Source organism: Somniosus microcephalus, chromosome 18, assembly GCF_052327205.1.
Source record: "Somniosus microcephalus isolate GS21.2 chromosome 18, FLI_Smic_1.0, whole genome shotgun sequence".
Lineage (NCBI taxonomy): Eukaryota > Metazoa > Chordata > Chondrichthyes > Squaliformes > Somniosidae > Somniosus > Somniosus microcephalus.
In genome coordinates, this window is record NC_141004.1 from 14,706,708 (window position 1) to 14,723,332 (window position 16,625).

The 16,625-nt window shown below is 46.9% G+C and overlaps 1 protein-coding gene across 6 annotated transcripts in view; it reads right to left on the minus strand.

Annotated features, from left to right (window-relative positions):
• nfasca (neurofascin homolog (chicken) a) overlaps positions 1–16,625 on the minus strand; it is a 240,547-nt gene that overhangs the window by 41,282 nt on the left and 182,640 nt on the right. For 4 of the 6 annotated variants that reach the window (XM_086011088.1, XM_086011087.1, XM_086011086.1 and 1 more), the window contains one exon: positions 13,957–13,992. The exons of the other annotated variants lie outside the window; for them this stretch is intronic. In XM_086011088.1, the coding sequence (XP_085867214.1) occupies positions 13,957–13,992 (36 nt within the window). The remainder of the gene's footprint in view (positions 1–13,956; positions 13,993–16,625) is intronic. 6 annotated transcript variants of the gene reach the window in all.

The following is a 16,625-nucleotide window of genomic DNA, read 5'->3' on the forward strand; positions in this document are numbered from 1 at the left end:
AAAAAGAAAGACAACAGGAATGAACCACCCTAACCCGGCAGGATCCACACAGACATCGAACATTTGCAGTATTATATCCCCCCCCCAGGATGCACTGATGGTCCTTGACAATCTTTTTTAAGAGAGATGCAGGGTTTGGCGGTGCTGTTCGGAGGCTGCTCGGTCCAGTTGGTGCAGTGCACTGGAATGCCAATGAATGGAGCTGTGTCAGTGGGGAAGGAAAGGAAGAAGGAACAAAAGAAAGACTTGCATTTCTACAGCGCCTTTCACGACCTCAGGACGTCCCAAAGCGCTTTACAGCCAATGAAGTACTTTTTGAAGTGGAGTCACGGTTGTAAGGTAGGAAACGAAGCAGCCAATTTGTGCACAGCAAGATCCCACAAACAGCAATGCGATAATGACCAGTGTCATTGGTGGTGTTGGCTGAGGGATAACTATTGGCCAGAACACCGGGGAAGAACTCCCCCTGCTCTAATTCGAAATAGTGACATGGAATCTTCCACCTGAGCGGGCAGATGGGGCCTCGGTTTAACATCTAATCCGACAGTGCAGCGCTCCCTCAGCACTGCCCTGAAATGTCAGCCTAGGCTTTGTGCTCAGGTCTCAGGAGTGGGACTTGAACCTTCTGGCTCAGAGGTGAGAATGCTGCCCACTGAGCCATGGCTGACCCCTTAAAGACAGGGCGGTGGAGTGATCAAAATCACCCTCAGGATGTGGGAAGGCAAAAAACATAAAATAAAAGTTGCCAAACCAAGAGAACCCAAAGTGCATAAATATTAATATGAAACAAAATTGGGGAACTAGAGTCATTGATGAAGTTAGTACAGCAACTGAAATGTAGCTGGGTCAGGATTGGCAATTAGACATCCCGAGGTATAAAACGGTCAGGAGGGATAGGGAATGATGAAAGGGGGTGTTATAAATCTCATCATCAGGAAGAAACTACTCATGAAATAACACTGGATGGCCAGCTGGTGGCGCTGTCCAAGGAGTATAAATGCTCGGGCGTGGGCCCAGCTTGCCAGGGACATTTTGTAAGACAGGAACTAGTGAAGTACAACTAGACCTCCATGTTCTGAAACAAGTTGATTAAACATTGCTTTATACTCAAACCAAGTGCGTAGTGAGTTATTATGTCAGGGGGCACAGATTTAAAGTAATTGGTAGGTTCAGAGGGGAGTTGAGGAGAACTTTTTTTCACCCAGAGGGTGGTGGGGGTCTGGAACTCATTGCCTGAAAGGGTGGTAGAGGCAGAAACCCTCATCACATTTAAAAAGTGCTTGGATATGCACTTGAAGAGCCGTAACCTACTGGGCTACAGAACAAGAGCTGGAGAGTGGGATGAGGCTGGATAGCTCTTTGTCGGCCGGCACAGACACAATGGGACGAGTGGCCTCCTTCTGTGTCATAAACTTCTAGGATTCTATGGTAGCGGTATTAATTGGAGACTGTACCCTGAATTTACTCCAGGGTTCTGCCAGTAGCACCTCCTTCTGTAGGCTTTGCGGTTGAATTTGACATATTGGCCCCCTCCACTTTGGTAGGACCGGCACAGTGACCAGACTGAAACATCGTTTTGCACTGTGCTTGCTGGGATCTGCTGTGTTAAATGTTCCTTTGTTGGGGAGTGGTGGTGATTTTTTTTTCTTTTAATAGATGTGAAATACTCACAAAAGATGAAAGCGGGACATTTGTGGCCAAACACTATGGATCGCTGGCCACAGGAACGACGGCTGGAGGTTTGGGTTGCCAACTCTGATTGGGTGCATTCCTGGAGGCTTTATCACATGAGCTCCCGCCTTGAACCGCCCCTCCCCCCCCCCACGCCCCCAAGCCATCGGCCCGTGCTCCGGGCGTGCTGCCTTCCCACAGCCAATTGGAAAGGGAACAGCCTCTGTGTTACCCGACTGGGTCTAGAGCCATCCTTTGTCTCTTTACCTGTCCTATTACCATCTCGTCTCACCTTGAATATCTCTTAATGTCTCCTCACCTCTCAGACCTTCCCTTTTGTTCTTTCATCCCCTCCCCCATTTCCCAGCCCCCAAACTGGCTTTTTAATCTGTTTCATTTCCTGCTTTTTTCTCAGTTCTGAAGAAGGGTTTCGACCTGAAACGTTAACTCTGTTTCTCTCCCCACGGATGTTGCCTGGCCTGCCGAGTTTTTCCAGCGTTTTCTGCTGTTATTTTGGGTTAATCTTGACTTGTCAATCAAGCAGCCTTTTCTCCTCCCCCCCCCCATCTCCAATATTTTTATAACTAATAAATGAAAGTCTTTAAAGAAAATGAAAAAAACCCCCACAATTTTCTTTAGTGCCCCTAATGATTTTTCTCCTGGGTATGGCTTGCAGCCGAGTCCTGGAAATTCATCCTCAATTCCTGGAGACTCCAGGGCAATCCTGGAGGATTGGCAACCCAAGTGGATGTTCTTGCGAGGAGGTTCAGAGGGAGACAGTGCGAGGGAACAGAACTAAACTGGCAAAAACAGAAACCAGGGTTGTGCGCTAACATTGAGTGGGCTTGGGACGGGGAGGGGGAGGGGGTGGTGGGAAGTCCCAGACATTAGAAGTCAATTGGGATAGGGCTGGATCACAAGGTGAGGCCTCCATCAGTGCACGAGGCCCTCTCGTAGCGCACCCACTGGTCTTGCATCGTGGCAGAGGCCCCGTCCGAACAATATGCCATCCGACCTGATTACTGGCTGTCTAGAGCCATCACTGCATCAACACACTGCACATAAAAGGGAGATCTGTAACCACAGGGTGTAAAATCCTTTTAAAGGGACAGCATCCTTTCTAAGGCCCTACGCAGGCTGAATCCAAAAAGTTGTCCGCACACGTTTGACTGGCTTCAACCTCAATAGAAGAATCACTTTCCCAGCCTCTTCATTTGCTTAAAAATCGGTTCCATTTCCTGCTTTTTTCCAGTTCTGACGAAAGGTCATCGACCTGAAACGTTAACTCTGTTTCTCTCTTCACAGATGCTGCCTGGCCTGCTGAGTATTTCCAGCATTTTCTGTTTTTATTTCAGATTTCCAGCATCTGCAGTATTTTCTGTTTGTATTAACAAATCCCCTTCCTCTTTTTTGGCCAAGGCAGCAAAATGACCAACTCTAAATATGTATTTTTTTCTTTAATTAAAAGTTCCGATCTAATTCCAAAACACGTTCTGTTAAAGCTTGCAACAACTGCCTGCTTTTCCGAGGCTTTTTAAAAAGGATGGACTGTCCCTTTAATTGGCAACACTTGTTTAAATCCCCCCCAAGAACATTGTGCATTTTATTCTTTGCCAACGGGAGCCTTTCAGTCGTGTGTAGCACTGTGACTGAATTTACAAGTCTCGAACATGCAGATGAAAGCCATACGAGTATGAGGGTTGAAGTGGGAGCAGGGGGGGTGGGTGGAGAAGCGTTGAGCGCACCAGACGACGACAACTTGCAAAGCTTTCGATAAAACGCCAGGTCATTCCACAGCCAAGCGCTGCCATGCTTCAAACTCAAAGCCCGCGCGTGTCCTCCGCTTGCATTTCACCAAGTTAAGCCATTTAAAACTGGACAGAGTGCAGCCACCTCCTGCATTACCACCAAGACCCAGTGTGTACGTATACATGCAGGCTCACACGCCCACACACACAGTAAAGAAGCCAAACCTTTCACAAGCCAGACCTAAAAAGCAGCTTCTGGTTTCTCAGACACAGGGAAAGTAAATCTATCCCGTTTTTGTTGTGATCATCACATCTTGTTCCTCTCTGCTTTGACCCCTTTGCGGGGCTGCTGTGACAGTTTAGCAACAGAAATAAATTGTTACCAGATTGTAATGAAGCACTGTGATAGCCACTTAGACACCCAGTCCAGATTTTCTCACTGACTGACATGTTCCTTATCAAAGAGCTTTTGCTGATTTTACCGAAGTGCCGTTTGTCAGTATTTTTGCAGGAAAGTTGTTTGGTATTGTAGAAACACAAATTATCATGCTTGCTGGTACAGCGCAATGTCAGTGGGACTGGACAGTCAGTGCTGGGACACTCAGTCCTGTTACACATAGTCAGTGCTGGGGCACTCAGTCCTGTTACACATAGTCAGTGCTGGGGCACTCAGTCCTGTTACACACACAGTCAGTGCTGGGACACTCAGTCCTGTTACACACACACACAGTCAGTGCTGGGGCACTCAGTCCTGTTACACACACAAGTCAGTGCTGGGACACTCAGTCCTGTTATACACACAGTCAGTGCTGGGACACTCAGTCCTGTTACACACACACACAGTCAGTGCTGGGGCACTCAGTCCTGTTACACACACAAGTCAGTGCTGGGACACTCAGTCCTGTTACACACACAAGTCAGTGCTGGGACACTCAGTCCTGTTTTACACATGATGTGCCTCAATAAATCCGAGACTCGATGTTAGCGAAACAAAACAAGGCTTTTATTGACTTAGAAGGTAACACACAGAGGAGAATGTATCTTCCATCCAGAGGTCTGCCGTACTGGATGTGCTGCAGGCTGGGCCAGCTTACATAGGAGCCAGGTATGGGCGGAGCCCTACACACAGTACAATACAATGGAAATGAAACTGAAACCAACCACAGTCACAGGCAGAGAAATACTGATGAGTGATGAATGGAATATTTCATCACAACACACACAGTCAGTGCTGGGACACTCAGTCCTGTTACACACACAAGTCAGTGCTGGGACACTCAGTCCTGTTATACACACAGTCAGTGCTGGGGCACTCAGTCCTGTTACACACACAGTCAGTGCTGGGACACTCAGTCCTGTTACACACACAAGTCAGTGCTGGGACACTCAGTCCTGTTACACACACAGTCAGTGCTGGGACACTCAGTCCTGTTACACACACAGTCAGTGCTGGGACACTCAGTCCTGTTACACACAGTCAGTGCTGGGACACTCAGTCCTGTTACACACACAGTCAGTGCTGGGACACTCAGTCCTGTTACACACACAGTCAGTGCTGGGACACTCAGTCCTGTTACACACACAGTCAGTGCTGGGACACTCGGTCCTGTTACACACAGTCAGTGCTGGGACACTCAGTCCTGTTACACACACAGTCAGTGCTGGGTCACTCAGTCCTGTTACACACACAGTCAGTGCTGGGACACTCAGTCCTGTTACACACAGTCAGTGCTGGGACACTCAGTCCTGTTACACACACAGTCAGTGCTGGGACACTCAGTCCTGTTACACACACAGTCAGTGCTGGGACACTCAGTCCTGTTACACACTCAGTCCTGTTATACACACAGTCAGTGCTGGGACACTCAGTCCTGTTACATACAATCAGTGCTGGGACACTCAGTCCTGTTACACACAGGCAGTGCTGGGACACTCAGTCCTGTTACACACACAGTCAGTGCTGGGACACTCAGTCCTGTTACACACAGTCAGTGCTGGGACACTCAGTCCTGTTACACACACAGTCAGTGCTGGGACACTCAGTCCTGTCACATACAATCAGTGCTGGGACACTCAGTCCTGTTACACACAGGCAGTGCTGGGACACTCAGTCCTGTTATACAGACAGTACCAGTATAGAGAGGTGGGCAATATTGTGCATGGGGAGGAAAGTGGTGTTGCTAATAGATCAGATTAAGGTGGGAGGAGGGGGAAGCTGATCTCGGGTACAGGGAATGAGTCAAATTTCTGGACTTCCTATTAAGCTGCGGTGGCAGCTGGGAGGATCAATGGAGTCAAGGCCAGAAACAGGCAGGAGCCATAAAAGACGGCTTTGATTTGCTGACTTCCAACTGGAGAAAATGTCTTCTCGTCCACCCCTTGATGTCGGGCCAGGCATCTGGACAGCGTAGGGTCATGGGGAGAGGAGACAACCAGGCGGAGTGGGTTCATCAGTGGACGATCGGTGGAAGCCCCACAGAAATGTTTCTCCAGGTTTGCCGCCAATCTTCCGCCCAGGTTATGGCAGGAGATCGGAAAACCCCAGAGGAATTCCTAGCCCAGTGGTTGTGGACTGTGTACAGAACCAGGTTGAGTGTCCCAGCACTGACTGTGTCTGTAACAAGACTGACTGCTCAGTAAGAAATAGTTTATTCCTTGGCGCATGACTCGCATCCCAGAGTAGAATTTATGCAGTGACGTTCCATAGAATAACCTTTTCATTCTGGGGCAGAACACTGTATATATCTTTGCAACGCTCCCTCATTATTCACTGAGGTGATCAATGGTACAGCCGGGAGGAACAGGCAGCGCGTTGTGTTTAGAAATGAGCAGAATCGGAGTGAATCCGAAACTGGAGTAAGGAAAGGGAACTGCTTATTTCACTAGATTTATAAACTTAAAATTCAAATTGCAACTCTTTGATTTCACCCGTCAATTTACAGCCATATTTGGATTTTTTCCTTTGGCCAGGAATCTCAGGCATCAGAAAGAAAATCTGCACTGCTTTGGCTCAAGGAGTTAGATATATTTCTTAAGGCTAAAGGGATCAAGGGAAATGGGGAGAAAGCAGGGACAGGGTACTGAATTTGGATGATCAGCCATGGTCTCATTAAATGGCAGAACAGGCTCGAGGGGCCGAATGGCCTACTCCTGCTCCTATCTTCTATGTTTCAACCAAGGTGCAAACTGATCTGAAGTGAGCAAATGTGGGTCAATTTGAAAAAGGTTCAACTTAAACCTCATTCAGATAGATTTAGATTTGCGAAAGCACTTCTCTGATTAGTGATAATCTTATAATGGTGACTGGCACGTAGCAACCAAAGATTCGCCTAACTGTGGGTGGGATTCAGGAATTAAGTTATTCTTATTCTCAGTACGAAGGCATTTCAGATTAAGTGTTCTACAAACTCAGATCTGTGTCATTGCCGAGCAGTCAGTACTCAACATATTTGTGGGGCTCAAAGGAGGCCGAACCTACTCTTGAAGTATTTGCGGGACTTCCTTTGCTTCCCCACTCCTCCTGAAGATGCTGACTCTTGCTCTGGTGTGTGTTGGCCTCTCTCCAGTACCTTGTCTAAGTGGCCATTGCCCGTGTGGTTCTAAAATGTCCAGCCCTTTCCTGGTGATGCTGTGATATTTGAGGAAGTCAATCCTTGGATTCGCTGCCAATGGAGTTCTGAAATATTGAATCCATACCTAAAGTGCCATGAGACTCCAAGATGTCTAGTTCATTCTTGCTGCCTTTATAAGCTTCTAAGATGTCTAGCCCATTCCTGATGTGCTTTATGAGGCTCTGAAATGTCTCAGCTACTTTTGGGACTCTGAAATGTCTTAGTATTCCCATGAGTTTCTGAGATGTCTAGCCCACTCCTGATGTGTTTATGAAAGCTCTTGGAGATCTAGCCCACTCTTGGTGTGCCCTTTGGGTTATATGATACAGTATCTAGCTTGCTCTTAATTTTCCCCAGGGATTCTGCATTGTCGAGCTTGCTATTGGTTTGCCCGTAGAGTTCAGAGTTGTCTAGCTCTTGGTGCGTCTGTGGGACCATGAGGTCTACAGCGCTGTCCTGAGGTCTACAGCGCTGTCCTGAGAAGAATGATGTATCTGTGGGTTGTGAGATCTGACATCACTCCAAGGTTCTATTTTGTGAGCTACTCTCCAACCTGGTCACAGGTTAGTTGGCTGAAAATTCGTGGCCGTGTAGACTGTGTGTAACCACAGCAGATGGGTAATCCTCATGAGTCCACATCCAGTCACCTGACTTTTGCCCTTGTGCTGTGCCTAGCTGACAAACGTCTCTACTATCACAAGATCAAAGACTCACACAAGCTGGAGTAGAAATTTGCTCTGTAACTGTAGCTCAAAATTCCTTCTGTAACAAAAAAAACACCAGTCCTTCTCCATAATTATTGGCCCGTTAATGAAACACACGTTATTTGACACCTGCAATTTCCGAGGACATGATTTTGTTAACGGGTCATTAATTATGTCGTTCTTCCGTTTTTCAGTAAACGGACACGGACTCCCTTATTATCAATGGTCCCCACTTTTATCCCTGATCCAACTCCTGTTAGTCAGGATGGGGTGAGGGACGAGCAGGGCGCTCACTATACCATTACGTTCAGAACAAGCAAACTACCGCTTCTTCAAGATGTGATAATCAACTTAAGAATGTGCTGTTTTTTTTTATATTTCCCGCATCTCATTGCCACAGAGCAACGCAATGGCGGGGAGTGGCATTCGTAACAGAACCAGTCACCTTTGTCCTCCCTCCAACTATTATGTGTGGATCGCGTTACCTCTCCCACTTTAGTTAACGAGGGTCTAAGAAACCAGATCATTTTGGCACCAGTTCCGCTTGTCATAGCCGGTGACGCGTGTAGTTCTGATGTGGCTGCTACCTTGCTGAGGCACTGGGCAGCGTAACTGCTCGACACCAGGTTCAAGTGCCTAGCTCTGGGGATGAGCGTTTCAGTACAAGCAAACAGGGAAGGCAGCCCAGGGGTCCCGGAGTATTTAACGGGAACTTGATCCTGCAAGATCCCAATTCAGAGGCTTGACTTGAAGCCAGAACAGAAATTGTTCATCCCAGTTCGGCATAAAAATAAAACAAAAAAGGTGACTCAACCGTGGCTAACAAGGGAAATTAGGGATAGCATAAGATCCAAGGAGAGGACATATAAATTGGCCAGAAAAAGCAGTAAACCTGAGGATTGGGAGCAGTTTAGGATTCAACAAAGGAGGACAAAGGGATTAATTAAGAAGGGGAAAATAGAATATGAGAGTAAGCTTGCAGGAAACATAAAAACTGACTGTCAAAGCTTTTATAGATATGTGAAGAGAAAAAGATTGGTGAAGTCAAGCGTGGGTCCCTTGCAGTCAGAATCAGGGGAATTTATAATGGGTAACAAAGAAATGGAAGACCAATTAAATACATATTTTGGTTCCGTCTTCACAAAGGAGGACACAAATAACCTCCCAGAGATGTCGGGAACATAGGGTCTGATGAAGGGGAGGAACTGAAAGAAATCAGTATTTGTAAGGAAATGGTGTTAAGGAAATTGATGGGACTGAAGGCCGATAAATCCCCAGGGCCTGATAATCTACATCCTAGGGTACTTAAGGAAGTGGCCCTAGAAATAGTAGATGCATTGCTGATCATCTTCCAACATTCGATGGAATCTGGAACAGTACCCATGGACTGGAGGGTAGCTAATGTTACCCCACTATTCAAAAAAGGTGGTAGGGAGAAAACGGGGAACTATAGACCGGTAAGCCTGACACCGGTAGTGGGGAAAATGCTAGAGTCCATTATAAAGGATGTAATAGCTGAGCACTTAGAAAACAGTGACAGGATCGGACAAAGTCAACATGGATTTACAAAAGGTAAATCGTGCTTGACTAATCTACTGGAATTTTTTGAGGATGTAACTGGTAAAATAGATAAGGGAGAACCAGTGGATGTGGTATATTTGGACTTTCAGAAGGCTTTCGATAAGGTCCCGCATAAGAGATTAGCGTGTAAAGTTAAGGCACATGGGATTGGGGGCAAGGTATTGACTTGGATAGAAAACTGGTTGGCAGACAGAAAGCAAAGAGTTGGAATAAACGGGTCTTTTTCCGAGTGGCAGGCAGTGACTAGTGGGGTACCGCAGGGATCGGTCCTTGGACACCAGCTATTCACAATATATATTAATGATCTAGACGAGGGAACTAGATGTAATATCTCCAAATTTGCAGACGACACAAAGCTGGGTGGGCGTGTGTGCTGTGAGGAGGATGCTGAGAAACTCCAGGATGATTTGGACAGGTTGGGTGATTGGGCAGAAGCATGGCAGATGCAATATAACGTTGATAAATGTGAGGTTATCCACTTTGGTGGCAAAAACAGGAAGGCAGATTATTATCTGAATGGCAATAGATTGGGCGAAGGGGAAGTGCAACGAGACCTGGGTGTCCTTGTGCACCAGTCGCTGAAGGTAAGCATGCAGGTGCAGCAGGTGGTTAAGAAGGCAAATCGTATGTTGGCCTTCGTAGCGAGAGGCTTTGAGTACAGGAACAAGGATGTCTTGCTGCAGTTGTACAGGGTCTTGGTGAGACCACATCTTGAGTATTGTGTGCAGTTTTGGTCACCTTATCTGAGGAAGGATGTTCTTGCCATGGAAGGAGTTCAGCGAAGATTCACCAGGCTGATACCTGGGATGGCAGGAATGACGTATGAGGAGAGATTGGGTCGATTGGGCTTGTACTCGCTGGAGTTTAGAAGAATGAGAGGGGATCTCATTGAAACTTATAAAATTCTGACAGGACTGGACAGACTAGATGCAGGAAGGATGTTCCCGATGGTCGGGGAGTCCAGAATCAGGGGTCACAGTCTAAGGATAAAGGGTATGCCATTTAGGACAGAAATGAGGAGGAATTTCTTCACCCAGAGAGTGGTGAACCTGTGGAATTCTCTACCACAGAAGGCAGTAGAGGCCAATTCATTAAATATATTCAAGAAGGAGTTGGATATATTTCTTAAGGCTAAGGGGATCAAGGGATATGGGGAGAAAGCAGGGACAGGGTACTGAATTTGGATGATCAGCCATGATAACATTGAATGGTGGAGCAGGCTCGAGGGGCCGAATGGCCTACTCCTGCTCCTATCTTCTATGTTTCTATGTTTCTATGAACAATCAAAAGCCTTGTTTGCTAGCCGGAGATGCAAGTTTGACCTCAGCCTCAAAATGGACACTGCAAAAAACAAATCATAGAAAAGGAAAAACATAGAAACATAGAAGATAGGAGCCGGAGTAGGCCATTCGGCCCCTCGAGCCTGCTCCGCCATTCAATGAGATCATGGCTCATCATCCAAATTCAGTACCCTGTCCCTGCTTTCTCCCCATATCCCTTGATCCCTTTAGCCTTAAGAAATATATCCAACTCCTTCTTGAATATATTTAATGAATTGGCCTCTACTGCCGTCTGTGGTAGAGAATTCCACAGGTTCACCACACTCTGGGTGAAGAAATTCCTCCTCATTTCTGTCCTAAATGGCTTATCCCTTATCCTTAGACCGTGACCCCTGGTTCTGGACTCCCCGACCATCGGGAACATCCTTCCTGCATCTAGTCTGTCCAGTTCTGTCTGAATTTTATAAGTTTCAATGAGATCCCCTCTCATTCTTCTAAACTCCAGCGAGTATAAGCCCAATTGACCCAATCTCTCTTCATTCATCATTCCTGCCATCCCAGGTATCAGTCTGGTGAATCTTCGCTGAACTCCCTCCATGGCAAGAACATCCTTCCTCAGATAAGGTGACCAAAACTGCACACAATACTCAAGATGTGGTCTCACCAAGGCCCTGTACAACTGCAGCAAGGCATCCTTGTTCCTGTACTCAAAGCCTCTCACTATGAAGGCCAACATACCATTTGCCTTCTTAACCGCCTGCTGCACCTGCATGCTTACCTTCAGCGACTGGTGCACAAGGACACCCAGGTCTCGTTGCACTTCCCCTTCTCCCAATCTATTGTCATTCAGATAATAATCTGCCTTTCTGTTTTTGCCACCAAAGTGGATAACCTCACATTTATTCACGTTATATTGCATCTGCCATATGAACACTGAAAACCCTTTCTTGACAGGTTGAGAGAAGGGGCAGGCATTCATTCCACCACCCCCCTCCTTGCCCCCGCTTTATGTCCGTCCCCCCATTAATCAATCTCTGGCATTGGTTGGGGGGCAAGTTCTCTCCCTTATTGAGAATAGAGGAGTCTAACCTGCACTGTGTACTGGACAGGTGTTTGGAAGATGTCTCACTATGTGACTTTGTGCAAGGCCAACTCTTCAAATGGGAGGGAATCGTGAAAGTAACAATAATAAACTTAAAAAAAAGACTGCGGACTAGTGGGGTCTGCCTTTGGTGTTTGGGTTCAATGCTGCCCAGGCTGGCCAGGTTAATGTCTCCTTTGTCCGCTGGCTGCAGAAGTCCTACATGAAAGGGGCTTGGACAGTGTCCATCCAATTTCAAATGGGTATGGACCCTTGGCACAACACTGCTGCAACTTGGCACTAATTTGGTGAACTCACTCCGAGAGGCCATGGGATGGCTGGCATGGGAAATGTTACAGAGGTACAGGCATGATGGGCCAAATGGCCTCCTTCCGTGCTGTTACCATTCTATGATTCTAGGTGCACTAGAGGGTGTTCTTTTGAGGTAGGATCTGAGGAAAATTGTGGTGGCAGAGTAGAGAGAGCATTACTCTGCAACTGAACCTGACCCGGGAGTGCTTGGTGTTGACGCTGGGTAGCCCCCAAGTGCAAAATTCCCCCATTTACCGTCTTCAACTTGATGTGTACAGCGACACAAAGAAAATTTAAGCGAAAATCATCTGCATCCGATAATTCTGCCATTGCCGCAGGCAGTATAATGTGGACAAATGCGAGGTTATCCGCTTTGGTGGCAAAAAAACAGGAAGACAGATTATTATCTGAACGGCAATAAATTGGGAGAAGGGGAAGTGCAACGAGACCTGGGTGTCCTTGTGCACCAGTCACTGAAGGTAAGCATGCAGGTGCAGCAGGCGGTTAAGAAGGCAAATGGTATGTTGGCCTTCATAGCGAGAGGATTCGAGTACAGGAGCAAGGATGTCTTGCTGCAGTTGTACAGGGCCTTGGTGAGACCACACCTTTAGTACTGTGTGCAGTTTTGGTCACCTTATCTGAGGAAGGATGTTCTTGCCATGGAGGGAGTGCAGCGAAGATTCACCAGACTGATACCTGGGGTGGCAGGAATGACGTATGAAGAGAGATTGGGTCGATTAGGCTAGAGTTTAGAATAATGGGAGGGGATCTCATTGAAACGTATAAAATTCTAACAGGACTAGACAGACTAGATGCAGGAAGGATGTTCCTTCCCGATGGCGGGGGAGTCCAGAACCAGGGGTCACAGCCTAAGGATAAGGGGTAAGCCATTTAGGACTGAGATGAGGAGGAATTTCTTCACCCAGAGAGTGGGGAACCTGTGGAATTCTCTACCACAGAAGGCAGTTGAGGCCAATTCATTAAATATATTCAAGAAGGAGTTGGATATATTTCTTAAAGCTATAGGGATCAAGGGATATGGGGCGAAAGCAGGGACAGGGTACTGAATTTGGATGATCAGCCATGATCTCATTGAATGGCGGAGCAGGCTCGAGGGGCCGAATGGCCTACTCCTGCTCCTATCTTCTATGTTTCTATGTTTCTGTCCCTTCCCACCGGGGAGTTTCACAACCACTGGAATCTTGTGACAAAGGCACCCCAAAATACTTCAGGTCCCTGTGCTGCCAGCAACGGTATCCACAGAGGTAGACTTCCCAACGACCCAGCATTACTATACACCCATTCTTCACTGAGCCGGACCAAAGCTGTGCCACGTGAAACCCAAGTGGGGACACCACAGAGCGCTTAGCATTTTGCTGTTGTAAGTCCGCGAAGATCATGATTTCGTCATAAATGCAGGGTATATAATAAAGCCGGGGAATGTGGTAGTGATGTGCATACAGAGCATATAAACCAGGTCAAACTTCGTTGCACACACTGTCTCCGTGAGGTCAGTGTAGCCCAGTTATAATATATACTGTGCAGATAATTCCCTGGAATTTACGGTATATTCTTGCTGGGTAACACGACTGTGCAAAGAACGTCAAATCCCCTCTTGCAAATGTGCTGGAGCTGAGTCGCTGAGGGACCCCGGCAAGGTTCAGAAAGCCCCACGCTTACTAACCGCAAGGAAAATTGCAAACAGTATATATTATTAAAAAAATAGCAGATACTCGGAAGCGAGTTTAAGGCTCTAATCTAATCTCAGGGCTCGGGCAACATTTATAAATTTGATTGAGCTTCGCTTGTGTTGACTTCTGAACCCCACCCCCTTAGATTAGAGCCTTTGACTCTTTCCACCATCCCACCCCAGTATCTGTTTTTCTAATATTGAACACAACGCTGGTTGTCTTTCAAGCAAACCCTCGTACCTCCCATCCCACTCTCCCATCCCCCCCACCCCTTTACCTCCTTCTGTTTTGGCAATCTCAGCAGTGTGGGTGGCTTCAGAGAGAGAGGCAAAGAGGGGAACAAAAAAAGGAAAACAAATAAGACTACAAATTAAAAAGACAACAGGTGCACACAGTCATAGATAGAAAAAAAAATGAAGATTGAATTGCTATCTTCTCAATAGCCCAATATTCATTCACCTTATGATAACACACCCTGACTGTATCATACGATGCATACTCACTGTATTATATAACATACATACCGACCGTTAATTCCCGTAATCAATTGTAAATGGTCAATCAATACGCTTGCAGTGATTATTTCAGAGTGGTTCATCCTGCAGCGCAATGATAATAAGTCGACAGCACCGAGTGTCAGCAGCAATACAGACCCAGAACATAGTGCAAGCATCTCAAACTTCACAGCATGTACCAGAAAAAGAACCTGTGTCCTGGAGTATGTTATAATCGAATCATGCTGGTCAGAGGCTTGGAACCAGGACCAAGCTTTGCTTTCATAGCTTGCTCATCCAAACACCTCGATTAGATTCCAGCCCGTAACTCACTCCCAGATATCCTGCCTATCACACACCTTCCCTTTGTTCTTTCCTCCCCTCCTCCCTGCCCCTGCTTAAAAATCTCTTTTCTCTAACCTTTTCCAGTTCTGACGAAGGGTCCTCGACCTGAAACGTTGACTCTGTTTCTCTCTCCTCGATGCTGCCTGACCTGCTGAGTGTTTCCAGCGTTTTCTGTTGTTATCCCAGATATCCTTTATTCTATATGTAAACAATCTGAATCCCAAGATTAGATTCTAGCTCGTAACTCACTCCCAGGTATCCTTTATTCTATATATAAACAATCTGAATCCCAAGATTAGATTCTAGCTCGTAACTCACTCCCAGGTATCCTTTATTCTATACATAAACTCCCCCGAACCCCTCGATTAGATTCCAGTCTGTAACTCACTCCCAGGTATCCTTTATTCTATATATATCAACTCCCCCGAACCCCTCGATTAGATTCCAGTCTGTAACTCACTCCCAGGTATCCTTTATTCTATATACAGTATAAACAATCTGAATCCCAAGATTAGATTCCAGCCTGTAACTCCCTCCCAAGTATCCTTTATTCTATATATAAACAATCTGAATACCAAGATTAGATTCTAGCCTGTAGCTCACTCCCATGTATCCGTTAATCTGCATATAAACCATCTGAATACCCTTTATTAGATTGAATTCCTGGCAAGCCATGGAAGTAACAGTACAAATTGGCACTAAGAGTGTGATATCACACCTGTGGGATGGTTGGGCACTTGTTTCCCACGATTTTCTGTCCATTTTAATGTATTTCCATTAATCACTGCCAATAGGCGAGGTCCCTGACTGTAGCACAAACTTGTCAAATCATCCTATGTTACCTGAACCCCCTTGAATAGATTCCAGCCAGTAACTCACTCCCAAGTATCCATTAGCCATATTATCTGATCTCATTAAATTGGATCCCCTGACTAACTCCTGACATCCCTTATTACTCTTTATATAAACCATCTGAACCGCTTGATTAGATTGCTGTCTGCAGGTATCTGCAACTCTACATATAAATCACCTGAACTCCTCGATGCACTCAGAATCTGTAATTTATTGCCTGATATTGATTATATTCTCCATATAACCCTTGGTATTAGACACAAGGCCCAACCATTTGTAATGCCCAACTAAAGCCTCCACCAGCTCTGAGGAAGCTAAATAGATATTTCAGCTTCCCGCCATCCAAGGTTTGCATTCCTGATTCCTTTTCAATCCAAATCTGTTCTGGAAGTAACTTTGGGCATTGAGGGTCGAATGCCCTCGCCTGTCCTGCTGAAATCCCAATGTAATTCCGGCAGGAGTTCAGCAGAACCACTGGGAGAAAGGCTGGGACTGGGGACCGGGACCGGGACTGGGACTGGGACTGGGACGCGCTGGATCCCGACTTCATTTGGGAACTCCCAACTGGCCTCGTAAAGGCCGCAGCCTCTGCCCATCCCCTTACAGGGTTCCTCCCCCTCCGCCTCCCCGGCTAAGACTGGGGGCTGATATAACGAGCCAGATACCGGCCCCCAGAAGGGCACAAGTGGGCCTCCACACTAGGGAGGAGTCCAGGCCAGGAAAGTGGACGCTTCATTACAAACTTTTCAGTATCGCATCCTTGTACCAGGCTCCGACTGAGGGCAGAGAATCGGGTCTCCAGGATTCTCACTCCCCGGATAGTTGGCAGGTCCCGCAGGTCCCAGTAGGCACCTACAGTGGCACGGGTGCCTGCTGGCCCCAGACGAATGAGGTGCCTTCCCACTGACCCCTCAAAGTCCAGTAGGGTCAGCACTGCCTGGTGCCATCCTGATGTAACCGTTCGCATTGCGACCCGTGGATTTTCGGCCGCTAAATTGTTGCAGTGTGCATCGTTGCACTCACCTGCAACAGGGAGAGGTGTATAGTTACTGGGTTCAATTCTGCTGAGCCAAGGGTGGGGCTCCACATCGGGGGCTCAAGGAAGAGACAACCTAATTGAGTCGGGGCTCCCGCTCCTGATCCACTGGACTGCAGGAAAGTGCCGAGGACACAACTGGCCTTGGTTGTGATCCCCTCTAAGGGCAACTCTCTCAGCTCACATATGAAGAACGGCCACTTTTGGAGGGAGTCTGGC